The following is a 20,696-nucleotide window of genomic DNA, read 5'->3' on the forward strand; positions in this document are numbered from 1 at the left end:
AAAATATATTACCTCACTCACCTTGTCTCTCTAAACCAACAACATGGCATAACATCTTATTGCTTCTTCCTTTTTCTTTGAAAAATTTTTAACGCTTGTGAAAATGAAGTGATCCTTCCTCAGAACAAGTACAGCACTGCCAATGGAGGTGCAAATGGCTTTATTTATTCCTCAAACACTCCTTGCAGATTTCCAAGCTACCTCTTATCTTAGTCGCTGTATAAATAAAGACGACCTCCTCTGCTGCTTCTACAGAAGAACTGTATTTCCACCCCCAGGCCTACAGCCCTAGTACGTACGTACGTACACACACACACACACACACACACACACACACTTTAGAAAAATAAAAGTGAACACAAGCAAAACAAAGATGATATGGAAATAAAAACACACAAACACACAGCATTAGGAGTTTATGCTCATTTTCCCAACACATCTTTTCTAAATAAACCAGACACTTTGTCACTTATGACTATGCACTATCTCAGCCTGAATAAGTGGTAGAAGGAGAATATATTTCCTTCTATTAAGTCCAGATTAGATAAAAATTAGGGCTGTTGATTAATCGCAGTTAACATATGTGATTAACTCAAAAAAATTAATTGTGATGAATTGCACTGTTAAAAAATTTATTACCAATTGAAATTTATTAAATATTTTGCATGTTTTTCTACATTTTTATATATATTTGATTTCAATTATAACAGAGAGTACACATATATATTATTTTTATTACAAATATTTGCACTGCGAAAGTGATAAACAAAAGAAATAGCATTTTTCAATTTACCTCATACAAGTACTGTAGTGCAATCTCTGTCATGAAAGTGCATCTTACAAATGTAGATTTTTTTTGGTTACATAACTGCACTCAGTCCTACTTTTTGTTCAGCCAATCACTAAGACAAACAAGTTTGTTTACATTTACAGGAGATAATGCTGCCCTCTTCTTATTTACAATGTCACCAAAAAGTGAGAAACAGGCATTTACATGGCACTTTTGTAGCTGGCATTGCAAGGTATTTACATGCCAGATATGCTAAACATTTGTATGCCTCTTCATGCTTTGGCCACCATTCCAGAGGACATGCTTCCATGCTGATGACGCTCATTAAAAAAATATTGTGTTAATTAAATTTGTGACTGAACTCCTTGGGGGAGAATTGTATGTCCCCTGCTCTGTTTTACCCGCATTCTGCCACATATTTCATGTTACAGTAGTCTCAGATGATGACCCAGCACATGTCCATTTTAAGAACACTTTCACTGCAGATTTGACAAAACGCGAAGAAGTAACCAATGTGAGATTTCTAAAGACAGCCTTGTTCCAAGGTTTAAGAATTTGAAGTGCCTTCCAAAATCTGAGAGGGACGAGGTGTGGCGCATGCATTCAGAAGTCTTAAAAGAACAACACTCTAAAGCGGAAACCACAGAACCCGAACCACCAAAAAGGAAAATCAACCTTCTGCTGGTGGCATCTGACTTAGATAACGAAAATGAGCATGCGTGGGTTCGGACTGCTTTGGACCGTTATCAAGCAGAACCCGTCATAAGCATGGACGCATGTCCCCTGGAATGGTGGTTGAAGCATGAAGGGACATATGGATCCTGTCCAAGCTGTCCCAGACTAGGTGATACACTGACACAAGCCACGACTGAAGCGGTCAAAGACTGAGTCTGGCATGCTGCACCACGTAGATACAGGCAGCCATGCGTCCAAGAAGTTTCAGGCAGTTCCTCGCTGTACTGGTGGGGAACTATCTGAAGCCTCGAATTATATCGTTCAGGGCCTGAAACCTTGCCTCCAGCACGTATGCCCTGGCTTGGGTTGAGTCCAGTCCTGCCCCGATGTACTCTATCCTCTGGACTGGAGACAAAGTCGATTTTGCTTCATTTAGAAGTAGACCCAGGCTGTCAAAGGTGGCTCTGATGAATCTGACCTGAGCTTCCACTTGGGTCCTGGAGCGACCTTTGATCAGCCAGTCGTTGAGGTACAGAAACACCTGTACCTGGTGCCTTTGCAAGAATGCGGCGATGACTGCCATGCACTTAGTGAAGACTCAAGGTGCTGCTGACAGACTGAACGGGAGAACTGTAAATTGGTAGTGGGTACTGTTGACCACAAACCTGAGGTACTTCCTGTGGGGCTGAGTGATTGTGATATGAAAATATGCATCCTTCACGTCAAGGGCGGCATACCAGTCTGCTGGATCCAGCAAGGAGATGATGGAGGCCAAGGAGACCATGCGGAACCTGAGTTTCTTCACAAACTTGTTGAGCTCTCGCAAGTCCAGGATAGGCCTGAGGCCACCTTTGGCTTTTGGTATTAGGAAATACCAGGAATAAAAGCTCTCACCCCAGTGTTCCTGGGGAACCTCCTCCACTGCCCCTAGCAATAGGAGCGACTGCACTTCCTGGATAAGAAGCTGCTTGTGAGAAGGGTCCTTGAAGAGGGACGGGGAAGGAGGGTGGAAGGGAACAGAATTGGATGAAGTATCCCCTCTCTACCGTGTGGCGCACCCAGCGGTCCGACGTGATACAGGACCATGCATGGTAGAAAGGGGGCAGTCAGAAGGAAAAAGTACACTGGAGTAGATCCAGCCTCTGATCTGGTGCGCCATCCCAGACCGCGCCTTCAAAAGGCCAGTTTAGGGCCAGAAGGCAGTTTAGGTTGGCCAGAGCCCTGGCCTGAAGACAGTTGTTGTCTCCTCCGTCCACTCTTGTTCCTCCTCCGAGAGCCGTCCTGTCAGTTCTGTTGATGGAATCTCAGAGGAGGTTGCGGACGGAAGAGTCTCCGCTGTGTGGTTGGAGTATGCAGACCCAATGATTTGAGACTGGCTCGTGAGTCTTTCAGGCTGTGCAGCCTCTTGTCTGTCTTTTCAGAAAAGAGTCTCACCCTCAAATGGGAGGTCCTGAATAGTCTGCTGGACCTCATAAGGGAGCCCTGAGACTTGGAGCCAGGAGCCCCTTTTCATGGCCACCCCAGTAGCCATGAGCCTAGTGGCTGCATCTGCACCATCCAACGCAGACTGGAGGGAAGCCCAGGAGACTAGCTTCCCCTCCTCCACCAAGGCTGAGAACTCGGCTCAGGAGTCTGAAGGGAGGAGCTCCGTAAATTTGGCCATCCCTGCAGAGGTGTTATAAGAGTACCCGCTGGCGATGGCCTGCTGGTTCAAAATATGGAGCTGCAGACACCTTGCAGAACAGGACTTTCTCCCAACAAGGTCTAGTTGCTTAGCCTCTCTGTTTTTTGGGAAGGGCCCTTGGAAACCCTGCCTCTCATGCTGGTTAGCAATGTCCACAACAAGAGAGTCAGGAGATGGGTGGGAATACAAATGTTCGTATCCTTTGGAGGGCACGAGAAAACACCTCTCATTGCGCTTGGCAGTGGGCGGCAAGGAAGCTGGGGTCTGCCCCAGGATCTTGGTGGGGTCCACAATAGTCTTAATAAGTGGTAGGGCAATATGAGGCGGTCCGGAGGGTGCTAGGATGTCCACCATGGGATCATCCTCCTCGACTACCTCCTCAGCCTTAATGACCAGACCCTTCACAGCAACTGCTGTAGCACCCTGTCGTCCTCAAGCACTAGGGTTATTGCTGTGCCTGCCAATTCCTCCTCTGGCGACGATGAGGAGGAAGCACCTATAAGAAGGGGATGGTCCCTGCCATCCACTCCCAAGGGGTCCCACAACTCTCGGAGCTGTGTTGGTGCTGATGCAGCGCTCGCCGGTGCTGGGGCTGTCTACATTGAACCCGGTGTCAGCTCAGCCATCAGCAATACTGGTAGAACCGTCGATAGAGCCGGTGCCAACCCCTGTCTGCGCCGACGAAGGTGGCAGGCCCATCGCTGGTATTGGCGCCGGGGTCGTCAGTGCCTGTGCTGTAGTCGGCATCGAGATCGGTGCTGGTGCCAAAGTCAGAGCCGAGGCTGTTGGCACTGGTGCGTGGACAGGAGCTGAGGCAAGCTGCGCGGTTGATAGAGGGTCGAAGGTGGCTGAGGCCACAGAAGAGACAGTGGAGTCGTGCCTTTGAATCCCTCTCTGGCTTTGGTGAAAGGCCCAGTGGTGGATTCTGCCACTACAGTGGCCACGCTTGGGACTCTCTCCAGTCTCTCCCTGACCTCGATCTTCGGCTCCTACTCCTCCTAGACTGGTAGGAGTCAGACTCTTACTCCGAGGTCTCTGAGACTGAAGACCACGGAGGAGCTGAGCTTCGGTGCCTCAAGCATCAAGAGCTCGGGGAGTGAGTAGGTTCTCTGTTTGAGTGGGCCGGTGCCGAAGGACATGGAGAGGGGGAGTGCTTGGACATCATTGCCGGCTTTCCTGTTGACTGCACCTGGGGGCAGGGTAGGACCGTCAGTACTGAAGGTTCCTCCCTCCTTGGGGGTGAGAATGGTGCCATAAGGTGCAGCAGGTCTCAAGCAGCTTTGAAAGCTTCTGTCTCGAAGGGAGCTGTAGCTACTGGCCCGTAAGGACGAGTGACCGTGGGGGTCCCAGACTCAACTGCCTTGCCTGGGCAGGAGTTGACACAGCCCCAGTAGGGGATCCAAAGCTGTGACCCGACTGGGGTCTCACTTCTCTGGATTTAGCTGGAGGTGACCAACTGTCTGGCTTCTTTTTCTTCTGAGGCACTGGTGAGTGGGACTGGTGCCGGCTCTCCACCAGGCCTTGGGAGATGCAATACCGAGTGTCCTGGGATGAGTCTTTTCTTGGTGCCAAGCTTGATGATTATGCCAGGGTGCTCTGTGTCAAGGACGATGTGTTAGAAGCTGGGTCCCCTGAGCCCGGGTCCGAATGGGGGTGCAGAACTGCCCCCATGAGGATCACTTTAAGCTGCTGTTCCCTTTCTGTAAGAGTTCTAGGGTGGAACTCACGGCAGATCTTACAGCAATCCTTTCGGTGACCCTCCCCTAGACACTGTAAGCACGAGGAGTGTGGATCACTCTTCGGCATAAGCTTTGCACAGGCCACACAGTTTTTAAACTCTGAAGACTGCGGCATACCACGGCTCCAGGGAGTCGAAATGGGGGGCGACCCCCAACAACTCTAATTACAAATTAGTCTAATACTAATAACTAAGGTAAACTATATACAAAGAACTGCAGAACGTGCTTGCTAATCAAGAGCTATGGGAAGTTCCAGCCAACCGTCACTGGCGGTAAGAAGGAACTGAAGGGGTGGCGAGTCGGCAGGGCTCTATATTGAGCGCCATGAAGGCATGACTCCAGGGGGCGCCCAGGCTAACCCGACAGATGCTGCTATGGGAAAAATCTTCCGGCCTCCGTGCACGTGCACGTGCGCGCACACACACCTGATTGGAATGGATATGAACACCACATCTCGAAGAAGAATCAAGGTTTCCTGCTTGATGGTTTAAATCCTGAATAAATTTTAATGTGTTTTAATTTAAATCAATCCACCCTGAAGCAGTCTCTCTGATCTTGGTTTACTGAGTCTGTAAGTTGCTTCTCCATTTGTACCCAGGACTTTGGATTGGTACCAGGAATACACTGTTGCTCCTATGCATTACCACAGTACAAATAATAGTAATGTATTCATTTGTCCCAGATTAATTTGGTACCAATTTAAATTTGGCACTTTCAGCTCTCCATTTTCCAAATAGGATAATTTTGTTTTATGATTATCACTCTCCCAGGAAAAGTCCAGAATTGTTCTTGCCATTTCATAGAAATATCTAGAAATAGAGTTTTCATAATAAAATTGAACTACAGAACTTTAATCATAGTTATCATGCTAATTCTTCCTCAAAATCAAGAAACTGATTTGACCAGCTATCTAACGCTAGATGTTCAACATAATTGCTAAAACGAAGCAGTTTTGGATTCTGCAGAAAGTGTCCCAGACAGCTTATAACTAGGACTTGCATGGTAAACATTTAAACAAATAAAATGCCACTTCCTTATTAAAATTACTAACATTATTTTAAAAAATAGTTACATTTTGCCTCCATCTCAATCTTGTCTATAACATTTATATGCTCCGAAATAGATTTGAAAAGTACAAATAGAGCACCGATAAAAACATACACATCTTTAATACAATACAATACATGGATAAAAATCAATGATTTAAAAAAAATCTGATTTTTTTTAATTTAAATTGGATTTTTTTGAGGAAAAGATCTAAAGATAGTTTTAATTAAGATATCTTTGAGCTGTAATGTACCTCATCATGGAGTAGGGATTATAAATTCTAATTCTATAGTAAGCGACAATATAGTCATGTAATGTTTAAGAAATTTTTTGTAAATTATGAGTTCCAATAGTTCATGGATTAGGGTCCCAATTTTATGCAGTTCCAGGGGCTTCTGTATAGCTTATTTAGGTTATTTTTCCTATCTACACAATCGGACTCAGTGCTCAGTCTAGAAGATACCATCAGAGATACTTAGTTTTGCAGTTCTCAAACTGTGGATTTGTGTCTCCAGAGATAATATGCTTGTTAACAGCAAAAATGTTTTTAAATAAATAAATAGAGGCGAGAAATACCAGACCTCAACCCTAGGGTTACCATACAGCCGTATTTTCCCGGACATGTCCGGCTTTTTAGTTGTTAAATTGCCATCTGGGAGGAATTTTTAACTACCTAAAAACGTCCGGGAAAATACGGACGTATGGTAACCGTATCTTGAAAGATATGTGGGGCTGAGCTGCGGGAGCCGGGCAGGGGCAGCAGAGGGCTCTGGCTGGGGGCTGGGTTCGCTCCTGATCTGGCGATGAGCAGGAAGCCGCAGCCCGGCCCTTATCAGCAGGCAGAGCTGTGCCCCAGGCCCTGCGCTCCGGCTCCATGGGCAGCGGGGGGCAGCGGCTGTAGGCACCTCCTTCTCCTGCACCATGTGGCAGGACCGGGAAACAGCAGCAGGAGCGCAGCCTCTCCTGCCCCATGGCGGGCTACACTCCCCACCTCCCCCTGCTGCTGCCCTGGGCTCAGACTGCCCGGCTCCCCCGAGCAGCACCTGGTTCCTGCTGCTCTTGACCAGCAGATGCGGGGCCCCAGCCGAGCCCGGCCCCTTGCATCTCCTCCATGGCAGCACTCCCTGCTCCGCGTCCTCCCGGGCGTCCGCGGTGGCAGTATCCAGGGAGCCCAAGAGGAGGAGCGGCCCCCAGGCAAGTGGGGGAGACTCCAAGGTGAAGAGGCTGCTGGCCCTGGCGCTGCCCGAGTGCTGGAGACTGACAGGTACTTGCCTCTGCCCCATCCCAGCACTACCTGCCCCCTAGCCCAGTGAATGTTACCTGCCCCACCAGCCTCAGTGCCCTGCCCCATATTGTCAGCCACCCCAAGCTCACTGACAGCAGCACCCCTTCACAAACAGCTGCAATCATTTCAATTCTATTTTAAGACAACATGTTCTTTAATTCTATGTTTATACCACAATGTTGCTACCATTTAACTCTAGCATCAATGCTGAGTGCAGCAACGTAGTGTTAGAAGAAGTCAGAACTCACACCCTGGGAAAACCTGTAAGAATGTTAACACAACAGCCATAGGGGACTGTAAAGAAAGCTAAAAACTCCACTGGAATGACTAATTACATGAGCAAATATGAATACAGCACTAAGCCAAAAAGAGTATAAAATACTGCGTGTTGCTCACTGTACAGTAAGGAGAGAAAGGACAAGGTGCACGATTTGTCACACACCAGATAGTTATCTCTGCAAATAGTACTGATTTCAGGAGAAAAGTAATTACTGATTTGGAAACCACACCAGAAGAAAAAGAAAAACAAACAAGAGAAAAATCTAAAGAAATTCACTCTTGTGCAACATGATGAATATACCACAAGATAAATTAATAATTGCCAATAGCTAAAGAAACTGAAGTAGTTTTAGATCATTGGACCTCTTCCAAACACTACTGAGCATGAGATTTTAAAGTATAAGCTTGAATCATTCGTTATGAGGATGGAAGCGTGAAACTGAACAACAAGTAGTAAAAAGTAGTAAGTCATAACAGCAGTTAAAGGCAGACAAAAGAAAAATATAGAGAAATATTAGTTCCACAGTAATGGAAACAATTAGCAGTAGGCTTCAGCAATGGAGGGAAAATAGAAAGATGATACAGGAGAAAAAGAAAATGCCACAAAACCACAGAAAGAAGGCAGGAAAACTGAAGAATAAATATTAAATACAGCTTGACAGCAAGATGAAGAGAAAATGGAAGGAATGGTTCTCAGGGAGAAACACAGGAAAATAAAATAAGAGTGTCCAAGGGGCACTGCTATCAACTGCCAAGACCAGATAATTTGTGGCAATGGGAACTGAGAGTTGAAACACCTTACAGCTTTCTAGGTCAGCATGCAATGGCCCAGAGTCACTAGCATCACTGGTAACAGGATTAAGCTCTGAAGAGAACAAACCTGCCAGTGGCAGATTTAAAAAAATAAAATAAAATCAGAAAAGGTTGGGAGTAAGGGACTTAAACTTAGTGACACAGCAGAAGGTGAAGCAGTAGAAAATAAGGTGTTTTCCAGAGGGAATTCTTGCAACAGCAGGCAACTGGAAAACAAGAGCAGGTTCCTAAGCGGCAGCTTATTTTTCTAACAGCAATCTATTTTAATAATAAGATCTCAGTGTGTACAGTGGTCAAAGAAGAACAGGTGCTCACAGAAACGCTGGTCCTTTGGAAAGAGAACTGAGTCAATGGTACTTAGAACAACAACAAAAAACAAGAGCCCAGAGTAGCTACAGAGAGTTACAACAGCCAGCAGACACAGATGGCAGGGGATTCAGTATTTCTAACTGGAAAACTTCCTCCCGCCTCCCACCGGCAACAGGATACACAACTAAAATGCCATATCTCATTTACTACACAAACACAATGTGGCATCTCAATTTGTGTGTCTGGGAGAAAGTAGGTTTCAAATATAAACTGAGAATTCCCCTGCAGTCTGTGAAATTCTGTGACAGATGCCACATTACACCCATATTTTGTACCAGAAAATGTCAATAGACTCATCTAACACAGATAAAAGATGCTATCACAAAGTTACCCTGGGCAATGGAAGACATCCTACTAGCTGTGGATGAACGGGGCTAAAATAAGTCTAAATCCTAACGTAGTCAATTGAAGACTGCTGGGATTTTAAAAGTTTATCATGTTTATTTATAGTAAGAACAGCAAAGGAGGCGGCAACTATCAGCAAAGGAGGCAAGACAGTCTCCAAGTAGTATGACCAGGAGTATGACTGAGTGTGTAACTTTTAACTGCAAGTGAGGGGTCTCAGAAGCAGTTTCAATAACTAAGCTTTAAACTCTGAGTCAAAATCTAAGTCACCAGAAGGAAAACACCTATTGGCCCTATGAATGATCCAACAATAATATTTTATTTATAAAACTGTGGGCCACATTTCACTGAAGTAACTAGGAAGTCACTAGGAATGGCCCCTTAAAACAGAAAAAAATCTATTTTAAGAACTAGTACGCTCTTCAATATTTAACTTGACAGCCAATGTTTGATGCATAATACCATCCTTAGACCCCTCTTAGAAATGCAGTACATTCACTATCTCTTCTCTAATCTTTTCCGCAGGTGAGGATTTCATACATGAAATTCGGTCCAAGAAGGGATTGAGAGTGCCAACCTATTCGTGGAGTCTGCATGTAAAAGTGCAGTAAGTAGCAAAGAAAACAGATTTAGGAGGAGCAGTTTGCATTAATTCCTATGAAAGAGGAAAAAGTGGGAGAAGAAACATGTACTACACAAAACACCATATTCACTGCACAATTTAATCAGTCAGGATGACAGGCACGGTGGCACACGAGGCTGAAAAGCATGGTGGAAGCAAATCAAGGTGTGTTTGCAAAGATTCAACTTGTAAGGTTCAACACAGTAAATGTTTCTTATAACTTACAATTCATACTAAAAATTAAGTGATTGCATTCTTCTGAAAGCTGTGCAGGACAAGTGAATCTGAGTATGAACCTGTGTAAGCACAAAGCTTCATAACAAAGTCATGAGGCAATCAGGAGGCACATGATGCATCTGTGAGAGGAAGACGTGAGTGAAGAGGGGAAAATTTAAACCAGTTTCACTATTAAATCAGGCAGATAGTTTAATGTAAACTAGAACCATATTGCAGAATATTTGTAATCAACAGGAAGGGTTTCCAATACGCAAATTAGGCAGGCATTTTAGATAAACACTGCCAGGAAACAGAGCAGGTTGAGAGGGAAACTATATACCTGTTATAAAGGAAATACCACCAGAAAATTGAGTTTTATCAATAATATATTTTTTGGAAATTATGCTCTGTTTAAAACTGTATAAAATTATTTTCTAAAAATCTTTAAGAAAACTGTTAAAATAAGACGTTTTTAGAGGGTTGGGGTTTTTTGTTTTTTTTCTGTGTCCATGAGTCTACCCTAAATGTGGAACCTAACCAGGTTTAATTAAGGCTACTTAAACCTTTACAACTTACTCAAATCAAACTGCTGCAAACGCTGAAGGTTCAACAAAATGCTCACCCACCAAACTGAAACACATATTTTAGTGGCATAATTTTAAAATGTTGCTTAATATGCCAACAAAGCACTACATTGTGAAAATACAGAAAGCCAGACATCTTTAAGAGAATTTCAAAGTTCATCTGACAGAATAGAATATTAGCTAACTATCAGACTGCTTTCATTTTATTACCTTTACTTCCTCAGTAAAAAAAATAAAATTATTCTAAAAATCCAAAATACACTTATCTGTGAATCCAAAATGGTATGGTCACCATTAACAATGTTTTTTAGTTTAAGTGCTCTTTTCTTTATATAGTGAATTCAGTATTAATACAAACATCTAATTTCAAGCACTGCTGTGAAAATAAACCCTCCTACTTTTATATGTCCACTGTACATCTTTGCTCGTGTATCCGGCTGCTCTACAGCTGCATGTCTCTGAGGTAGTTTTCAGAAGTGCCTGCTTCATTATGCAAGTTATGTACCTTTTGCCAAAGTAAGTACTTATGATCCCCATTAAGTGCCACCTAAATTTCTGAAGCTTGAGACACAGTGATTTCAAACCTTTACTCCTGCTAAAATATCTACCAATATAAGGGGGATGTGATTTGCACCCACTATGTGTAGCAGTTGAAAGACAGCTTCACATGTTTCAATATAAAGGTGAAAACATCTTATTTCTTCTGCTGAGCACTACTAATTTCCAACTCCCCTAGCTACCTCTAGTTCAATAGCAAAGCTTGAGAGAAAGGAAACTCAGGGATGTATCCCACCAACAGCTTCTCTCCGGAAATAACTAAACGTTCACAAATGTGATTAAGAAGACAGCTGCCAGTTGAGAATTTAAAAGATATACTCCTTATCAGAAGAGGACAACAGCAATCTCTTTCAAAACACCCAAGATATCATTCCATTTGGAAGTCTTGTTTGCTGACATAAGATAAGTAAGTGCTCTCACTGTTTCAGATGTTACTAAGGTGTTAAAAGTTACTTACGGTTTCCCCCCAGGGATTCCTGCTAGATTTGGAGGGATTCCAGGTACTCTCATGTGAGGAGGAGGATCAAATCCAACCTGATAGTGAAAAATGAATACATCTCAAGCCTGTTGAATGAGAAAACACAGCTCCCCTTCCTTCACCCCCAACTCATTTTATGTATTAAAAAAATGGTATAGAGTATTTTAGAAATGCAAATGTTTCTTATTGGACTGCATTAAAGGGACATTCTTAAGAGATTTATTTTTATGTTTTCCAGTGTTCGCATTCAAAAACTGAACCAATAGATGTACATGATCGTAACAGCTTAAATATGACAGTAATGATATGCTTAATACATTATGTGCTACTTTAGGATTTTCTAGCATTTTAAATCTTATTATATTAATTCATCTAGCATAAATACATACTTCAAGGAACCCCTACAACAAATATGGACCAAAGTGAATTAAAGTTCATCCTTTGAAATGGTATCCATAACTTAAAACCATAATGCATGTAGTTTTAAAGACATGTATATGCCAGTTACAATTTCCATCCTTCCTGCTCAAGAAAACTGTTTTCCAGTTAAAAAGATAAGCCTCATTCTAGAATTTAGAGAATACAGAACCAAGCCTCACATATCCTGCAAATACTTTCGCGCATAACTTTACTTGGAAATAATCCCAATTAATTCACTGGGACTACTTGTGTGCTTAAAGTTACACACTTAAATGTTTGCAAAACTGGGCCCCTATTTAGTTTTACTGTATGATAGTGGTGACTAAAGAGTACCTTATTTGCACTGTTGCCAGGCATAAGGGATTTTCTAACTCTCCAGGCCACAGAGCAATAAAAAAAAAAAAAGACACCAACTTCAAATTTTTATTTTCATAAAAAATAAAACTCCAAGCACAAAGGAGTGGATAAAAAGCCTTCTATGTGCTGCAAGATTAATTTAGGATGTCTATAAAGTGTACAAATCTGCTCCAGTAGGAGAAAAACAGATGTCCAGGGAACCAATGAAGAGCTTTGTAGCTTCCAACACTACCTTTTTATTCACAAAAATATATAAATAGTTTGGCACTTCTTATTGAACCAAAGCACTAATGAAGGCAAACAAAAACTGAAACATACATAAATACACTGGGAGTCTTTGTTTTCAAGGCAGGAGTTTGCTTCTGTAGCCATAGAGCAAAGTGAAACATACAGTGAAGTAGTCAAGCCTCTGGCGTTGTTATGGCCTGGAAGTTAGACAATGTTAAATGACACATGTAGCCTTTCCCAGTGAACCAAAACTCATCCTATTGAGATGGCAAGCAATGTGTTTCCTACCATAGGAGATCGTCCATAGGCAACCACGGCGGCTGCAGCTGCAGCAGCACTCATCTGCGGGGACATATTGTGCAGACTGGCATAAGCTGCGCCTGGACTGGTCAACTCTCCGTTCATGCCAGCATGAGGTACCATTCCAAATGGAGTAGGGTATGGTCCTGACACCGCCAAGGGTGTCCTCAAACCAGCAGCTGCAGTTTAATGAAATAATGTGCTCATTTTGAATTCAAGTAATTTTCTTTCTATTTCTCTGCATACAGGGAAGAAATCTCTGTCATTCCAGATGGATACTTCTTTTGCAACACCCAGTCTTCCCCTCTGTCCACAGTCCCTTTTAATGTTGCCAGGTACATTCTGAACTAGGCTCATCACCACCACACATCCTGGCTCTCTGTAAATGAGAGCTCATATATGCCTAGCTATTCTGATTACTTTTAATAATCCCTACTCATACGGCCCATTCCTTCCTTCCTTCATATTTTCCTTCTCCCCATTGTTCATGTTATTTTGTCTCTCTCTATTTACTGCAATAAGGCTGAGAGTTATAGTTTAGAAAACTGACATCTGAAGACTGTAATAGCAAAGGTAAGCATTGCTCTGAATTTGTCATGATTTACATTTCAGCAAATATTAGCTGCTTCAAATACAGGATAAGGCTAGGAAGGAGCTTGCATTCAGAATTATTAGCAGAAACTTTAAAGAAGTCATTACGTAGTTTAGATTATTTGGAAAGAAGATAAAAAATGTAAACAGTCTGAAAGAGTTACAAACTGCTGAAAGCTAAGTCTGAACATCTGTTTCTTATCAAACCTCTTCAACAATATAAAGAATAAAGCAATACATTTATTTAATATTCACAAATTACATAAGTAAAAGATTAATGGAAGACTTAGAAAAGCACATGAAAAGCAATGCATTACCAGCTTGGTTAACTAGAGGGTCCATTGTTGGAGGTTTGCCAAGGCCTGGACGAAGTCCTGGAGTAGCACTAGTGCCCGGAGTTGGCACATCACTTCGAGGAGTCGGTGTGCTGGATTTCAGAACAGGCGTGCTGGCTTTTTCATGCTGGTATCATTAAACAAATTAAATGAGTATTATTTTTAATCCAGGCCATATTACACAATTTATCACAACAGCAGCTGGGACACTGGGCACCTACTACCTACTCCCTCAGCCAATTTTCATAAATCCACACAATGTTGATAGCATTAACTTGTGAGTGAGAAATGTTGACCTTTCCTATTCCTGCCAAAATTAAACAAGCACAAAATGCAGAAGGTCATTTTTTCCTTCCTCCACAGGCATTAATATGTCTGAGATAGTTTTAATTCAGGACAATATTCTACGTATCACCAAATTCTTTCAGTCTAAAATCGGCATCTCAAATATTACAGATAACAATTTGTCTAATGTCCCAGATTAAAGTCCAAAAGAGGAGTGATGCCTAATTGATAATCTCCTAAAATAAAACAATTTAATAAAATGTGCCAGTATAACATGATCAAATAATTTACCAAAAGAGAGAGTAAAACAGCCTATTTAGAAGAAGGCAACCATGATTCTGTAGAACTTTTAAAAGATCTGTGTGTGTATGTTTTGTCTGTAGTGAAGAATAAGTGTAAGCTATTTTCAACTCGAAAAAGAAAACACTGTTTAAAGTGAACCATTTGCATTATACGGTAAACTTGGAAACCATTAATTATAAGTGCATAGGAAAGATCAGTGTGAAGTAGAAGTTTTTATCAGCGAAGAAGAGGGTTGTATAGTACTATAAAGGTCTAGGGGAACAAGAACGTGCTTCAACTTCAAGTGTATAAAATAAGACATCCGCTGCCAACAAGCAAGCCACTATGCACAGTAATTAGTAGTAAGCCCATACACGTGAGAAATAGATAGGTATTTCCTCTGGACTACAGACTGCTTTTAATACTCACCAAACTCATTTCTTTGGATTTCAAGGAAGTGGAACTTCCTGAGGAGGCTGTGGATGCTGGACTGCTAGAGGCATCTTTTTTCAGCAGGCGGTTTTTATCTATGCCATTCTCACGTGGCGAGTGTGCCGGACTTGCCCGGGGTGATGACGGATCCTAAAATAATAACACTACTAATAAAGCAAAAAACAAACACAAATGGGGGAAGAGGGACAGCAGAAAACTACTTTATGGCTATGGGCTTGTACAAAGCACTGCCACAGAATTATCACCACAGAATTATCACCAAGAAAAAACTGGAAAGTTTTAAATAGATAAGTTTAAAATACATAATTTTTTTTGAATATTAGTTTTTGTTTGTTTCTCTGTGACAATATCTCCTCTTCATCTGGTCAGTGGGGGCAGTTAGCCCACTGATTAAAATAAATCCACTTAATTTTGCATGTGAGTTTTAAATAATAACATGGTAATTTTTTTCTTAAATATATAAAGAGGAGATTACAATATAATTACAGATGAGATATGACAAGTGTGTGACAAACAGTGAGAGGGAAGGGAGAACAAGAGTAACAGTAATATGATTATGCAGTTCATAGTGTCCGCAGCATGATAGCTCTGAATAATGCAAACGTTATTTTAAAAATTTCTTGTCAAACGATAACCCACTTTGCTTATCCCCACCCTCAAAGAAAATGACCCTGAGCTCCTGGCCCATAGAGTATGTATTACCTATTGTTTTCTTTCCTCTATATAAACTGTCCATATTACCCCTCTATGCAGCAAACCTTCCCCCCACTCCTCCTCCTCCTGCCCCCTGCTCCTCCCCCCGCCACATGCCTGCCCCGGGGCGGAGGCTGCAAAGCCATAAGGACTCCAATGGTTCCTCCACACACACTGCTGCTCTCCTGGGGGTCGGGTGGCCCCCTGCAGGTGGTATCAGGTGCAGGAGAGCAGAAAGTCTTTTAATCAATTCTGTATCATCTGCTCAGATATTGCTTTGGTCTGGACTTCTGAGGATGTTGCTAGTTACCTAGCTCCCTGCTCGGATACCCACTTTCCACCATCCAATGGTACGAAACTCATGGCTGACAGAGCGGACCTCCTCTGTACACCATGGCTTGGTAAAGGCCCTGCCTCCCAGTGCTGCTAGAAGGCAGATCGGAGTAAGAGAAGAGGACTGATGGCATCTATGCTCCCAAAGTCTTGTATCTGCAGGACATAAGAGGCGGAGGAGGGAGTTGGACTAGCCCCCTCCACCTTGGTGCTGCTGGCAGGAACTGCTGCTACCTAGACTGTCTTTCCTGAAGAATGGTAGGGTCTTCTTAAAGGGCAACTCACCCTAGGAAATTCTGTGGACATATCTAGTTGCATGTCAACTCTCAGTTCACTTTAACCCTGTGTTCCAATCCCACCCCTGCCAAAGACACTTTGATTTAAAAACACTGCCTGATCAACCCTGGTCCTGTACATACATCCCCATCTTAACTCTTCCCCACCACACACAGGCAGCCATGACAGCAGCTGTGAAATGTTGAAATGCATCTTATGGGAAAGCTGAAATGTGTATGAACCAGTGCAAGAAGGAGCAGATAAGACAGCCCATTTTGCTCTGTCCTGTTATATGGCAGCCAGCAGGCATTACATTTTAAGATTTTTCAGGTTAATTACTAATATTAGTAAAAAGAAAATAGCCAAGCATTATTTTTAATATACATTTAGATTATAGTGAATTTTTCCTTCAATGCTTGGGCAAATGTTAAAAATGCAAAAAATGAAAACTAAGTTACCTCATTGGATACATCCACAACCAAGTTATCGTCACTCTTGTCCCCATCGCTGTCCTACAAAAAATTGTTTATTTCATTTAATACACTTGAAAAGCACGGAAAAAGGCGCATCTGCTGGATTCACAACCTGAATATTAAACATCACTGTTCTACCCGAATTAGACAGACAGAAAGAGGAGAGCCACACCATTAGCAGCAGAGAGTCCTTCGCCACTTCTATAAATGATAGGGCAAATATACAAATTTGATGAAAATAGGAGCACAGCTCTTTTGCCTTTTAGCTTTACATTAGATTTGTGATATTTGAAAGAATATTTGTATTTAACTATAAAATATAAATGATGTATGGCTACTCCGGTGACTGTTTACACTCTGAGGAAAAAAGACATCCTTAACTGCTCTCATTGTTAACCTGTATGTTTCAGTCCTATCCACTGTAAAAGGAGAGTTGCAGAATTAGGTACAGTTTGCACAGTGCTTTGAACATGAAAAGCACAATGGCAAGGATTTTCAAAGAAGTTTCCTATGTGTACTACTTGTTTCAGAAGATTCTCCTAAGTCCAAGGTAATTCTGGATAAGTCTAGAGTCCAGTTTGAGACCATCCCAATTTCCATTTTGAAGCTTCATAATATCAAAAAGTTTTGAGCAGAAATTAAATGGAAAGATCTTGAGTTTACTGTCCTATTTCCAATCCCACAATTCCCTTTAGCCAACTTATTTCTGCTTTCTAGACACAAATGCCTCCTTGTCATTAAAAGTGCTGCTTTTAGGAAAGCAGGAAAACAGCAACCATGTGAGTGCAGTTGGAAATCTAGTAAATCTTTAAATATGAAGCCTGTTCCAGCATGGAATTATTTTAAACTCTTTGTTTTAAGAATTAAGTATTTATCTTATCTATTTATAATCCAGTTCCATTCCTACTGTTTCTACCAAAAAGAGAAGTTGTCTTATCTTCCATAAAATCAACAGTTTCACATTGTATATGATTCCCAAGGAAACAGACAATGGTTTAAGCATGCTCTCCTTTGAATAAATGAGGTTACTAATACTCCCAAAACTGCTATCATCTGGACACTAGTGAGTTGAAAGAAAGATTTTAGTACATAGGAAAGTTTGTCAAAAGTTCCCAGCATCTATACAAGATGGTGGAAGAAATCACAGACTTTGGTTTCAAAGATGCAGTGGTAATATAGGGCTAGGTTAACAGGAGAAGGAAGGTGCCCCAATCTGCTTACAGTTGCTCTGATGCAACCCCAAAATCAAAGAGACTACAAGGGTGTCACTGAGGATAGAACTGCACCTACTGTGATCAACACAAGCATCTGGTGAAAACCTGAGATCAAGTGAAAGAGATAAATCATACCCACAGATGTTGAGAATTACAGTAACTCCTCACTTAACGTTGTAGTTATGTTCCTGAAAAATGTGACTTTAAGTGAAATGATGTTAAGTGAATCCAATTTCCACATAAGAGTTAATGTAAATGGAGGGGTTAGGTTCCAGGGAAATTTTTTTCACCAGATAAAAAAAAACTATATATTATATAGACATACACACAATAAACAAAGAATTTAATACTATTCACAGCTATGATGATTGTGAAGCTTGGTTGAGGTGGTGACATTAGAGGGTGGAAGAGGGTAGGATATTTTCCAGGAAATGCCTTGCTGATAAATCAGTGGTTCTCAAACTTTTGTACTGGTGACCCCTTTCACATAGCAAGCCTCTGAGTGTGACCTCCCCATATAAATTTAAAATACTTTTTTATATATTTAACACCATTATAAATGCTGGAGGCAAATCAGGGTTTGGGGTGGAGGCTGGCAGCTCGTGACCCCCTGAGGCGTCCCAACCCCCAGTCTGAGAACCTCTGTGCTAAATGATAAACTACCACTCGGCTGAGCCCTCAAGGGTTAACACATTGTTGTTAATGTAGCCTCTCACTCTACAAGGCAGCAGGAATGGAGGGGAGGGGAGGGGAGATAGCGTAGCAGACAGAGACAGACACACACCTTGTGTGTGGGAGAGAGAGAGAGAGAAAAGCACATTGCCTCTTTAAGTAAGCTGACCCACTCTAAGGGCACTGTCTTGGATCAGGAAGTTGAGACAGCAGCTGCTGCCCCAGGCTCTCTCTGTCTCTCTCCATCTGTGTCCCCATCCTGCTCTATTTGGAGAAGAAGGGGTAAGCTGGGTGTAGGAGCAGGGGGGAGGGGAGACACCCTGACATTAGCCCCCCTCCCTCTCCTCCCCCGCCCAGCAAGCAGGAGGCTTGGGGAGCAGCTCCAAGGCAAAGGGCAGGAGCAGCACGTGGCGCGGCGGGGGAGGGACAGCTGCAACTGCTAGCCTGCTGGGCGGCTGCAGCACGCACAGGGAACTTAGGGGAGCAGGTTGCTGATGGGGGAACTGATAGGAGGGCTGTCAGTCCACCCTGGTTCCAAGCCCCCACCAGCTAGTTGCAACAGGCTGCTCTTCCTGCAAGCAGTGGACAAAGCAGGCGGCTGCCAAACAACATTAGAGGGAGCATTGCACAACTTTAAACAAGCATGTTCCCTAATTGATCAGCAACCTAACAACGAAACAATGTTAACCGGGATGACTTTAAGTGAGGAGTTACTGTACAATAGAATCTAATTTTCTTGGGTCTGAGTGACCAGCAATGCAGCTAGTGCCTGAAGCCACAGACCCAGAGCATTCTTGCCACCGTACAATTGTGTCACAATTCCACTTTTAACAAAAATAGATCAGTCCTCCTCTCTGTTTCTCTGTGTGACTAACATCTCCATTCCTTTTCCAATTACTATTATTTCTATTTAATTTACATTAAATTCTGCTCCTCCCATGCTTATCTACCATAATCTTGGAAGAAGGTTAAGGGGAGAAATGCTGAGCCACTGCAGCCAGTGCATATGATCCACGGCCCTTTCTGCTGTTGGTTCTTTGGAACTTCAGGGGCAAGTAAAGCTGGTCAAAAGACAACACACAAGTCGTGCTAACATTTTACTGGTGGGTTTTTATTTTTTTTTCATTGCTTTTCATAGAAATTTTGTTATTTCAACCAGGGTAAGTAGTAGGTAGCTTTGTTAGGTTACATGGCAAGCAGAAACCAGTGGCAGTGTGTTTCAGAGACTATACAGACTCAAGTTTGTGGGGATTGCGCTACAGTGCTAAAAATAGCTGTGTAGACATTTGGGTTCGGGCTCCGAAGTTAAGGAGGGGGATGGATTTCACCACAGGTTACTGCTTGCCTTGTAGATATACCCTCAAGGACCCTGAGGCACATTCAAGCTATAATGGTGGCTACTACACCTCTACTCCAATATAACGCTGTCCTCGGAAGCCAAAAAATCTTATTGTGTTACAGGTGAAACCACGTTATATCAAACTTGCTTTGATCCTCTGGCGTGCGCAGCCCCCCCGGAGCGCTGCTTTACCACGTTATATCTGAATAAATGTTATATCGGGTCGCATTATATTGCAGTAGAGGTGTATTACAATTTGCATAAGGGGAGGAAACAGAGATAAACAACTTGCTTCTGAATCCTAGGAGGCTTCTGACTCCTAAAGGCAGGCACTGCTGGTTCCCTAAAACCCAATGACAGTAATAATAGTGGGACTAGGCTAAACTACTCAGTCATTACACTATATAGCATGAATGAATATGGAGAACCCTCAATAAGTGTGGCAACAACCACACGAAACCTGAAATACAGCTTTTAACAAGGATGGATTTTTTTAATCAGGTTTTTTAAATTTAAAATCAGTTTTTATTTTTGTTTTTAATAACAATATTTACATATAAAATTGGAACCATGACAATCTATGGTGAGGCCTAAACTTATTATAATGTATAATTTAAATGTAAAAATAATATTAAGCAGTACATATTTGAAAGTGCAGAGAGACTATTTTCTTAATTTCAGTTTATTCAACTATTTCAGTTCAGTGACTAGTTCATTCAAAGTTAAGTAACTAATGGCAGTTGAAAATGCAGGAAAGCTTGTTTTCCTCTTCCAATCTATGAATGAAAACTAGGTTTGAGACTATGAGATCTACTAGTTCTAAAATCTTAAGGACTCGGTGACCAGAAACAATGAGATTCACCAACTACAGATAATACTTCCTTTGTTTAATAAATCAGATGCTTTAAATCCAAAACATATTTTGATACACCTTTTGATAAACGTTCATATTATGTATGCA

The 20,696-nt window shown here is 42.2% G+C and overlaps 1 protein-coding gene across 4 annotated transcripts in view; it reads right to left on the minus strand.

Moving 5' to 3' along the window:
• The window catches only part of LOC120407826 (transducin-like enhancer protein 1), a 93,893-nt gene that overhangs the window by 17,275 nt on the left and 55,922 nt on the right, over positions 1-20,696 (minus strand). For all 4 annotated transcript variants that reach the window (XM_039544013.1, XM_039544014.1, XM_039544015.1 and 1 more), the window contains 5 exons: positions 16,496-16,549; positions 14,712-14,864; positions 13,698-13,842; positions 12,778-12,968; positions 11,464-11,540 (listed from right to left, as the gene is read on the minus strand). In XM_039544013.1, the coding sequence (XP_039399947.1) occupies positions 11,464-11,540; positions 12,778-12,968; positions 13,698-13,842; positions 14,712-14,864; positions 16,496-16,549 (620 nt within the window). The remainder of the gene's footprint in view (positions 1-11,463; positions 11,541-12,777; positions 12,969-13,697; positions 13,843-14,711; positions 14,865-16,495; positions 16,550-20,696) is intronic.

The sequence above is a fragment of the Mauremys reevesii genome, linkage group 6, assembly GCF_016161935.1.
Source record: "Mauremys reevesii isolate NIE-2019 linkage group 6, ASM1616193v1, whole genome shotgun sequence".
Classification (NCBI taxonomy): domain Eukaryota; kingdom Metazoa; phylum Chordata; order Testudines; family Geoemydidae; genus Mauremys; species Mauremys reevesii.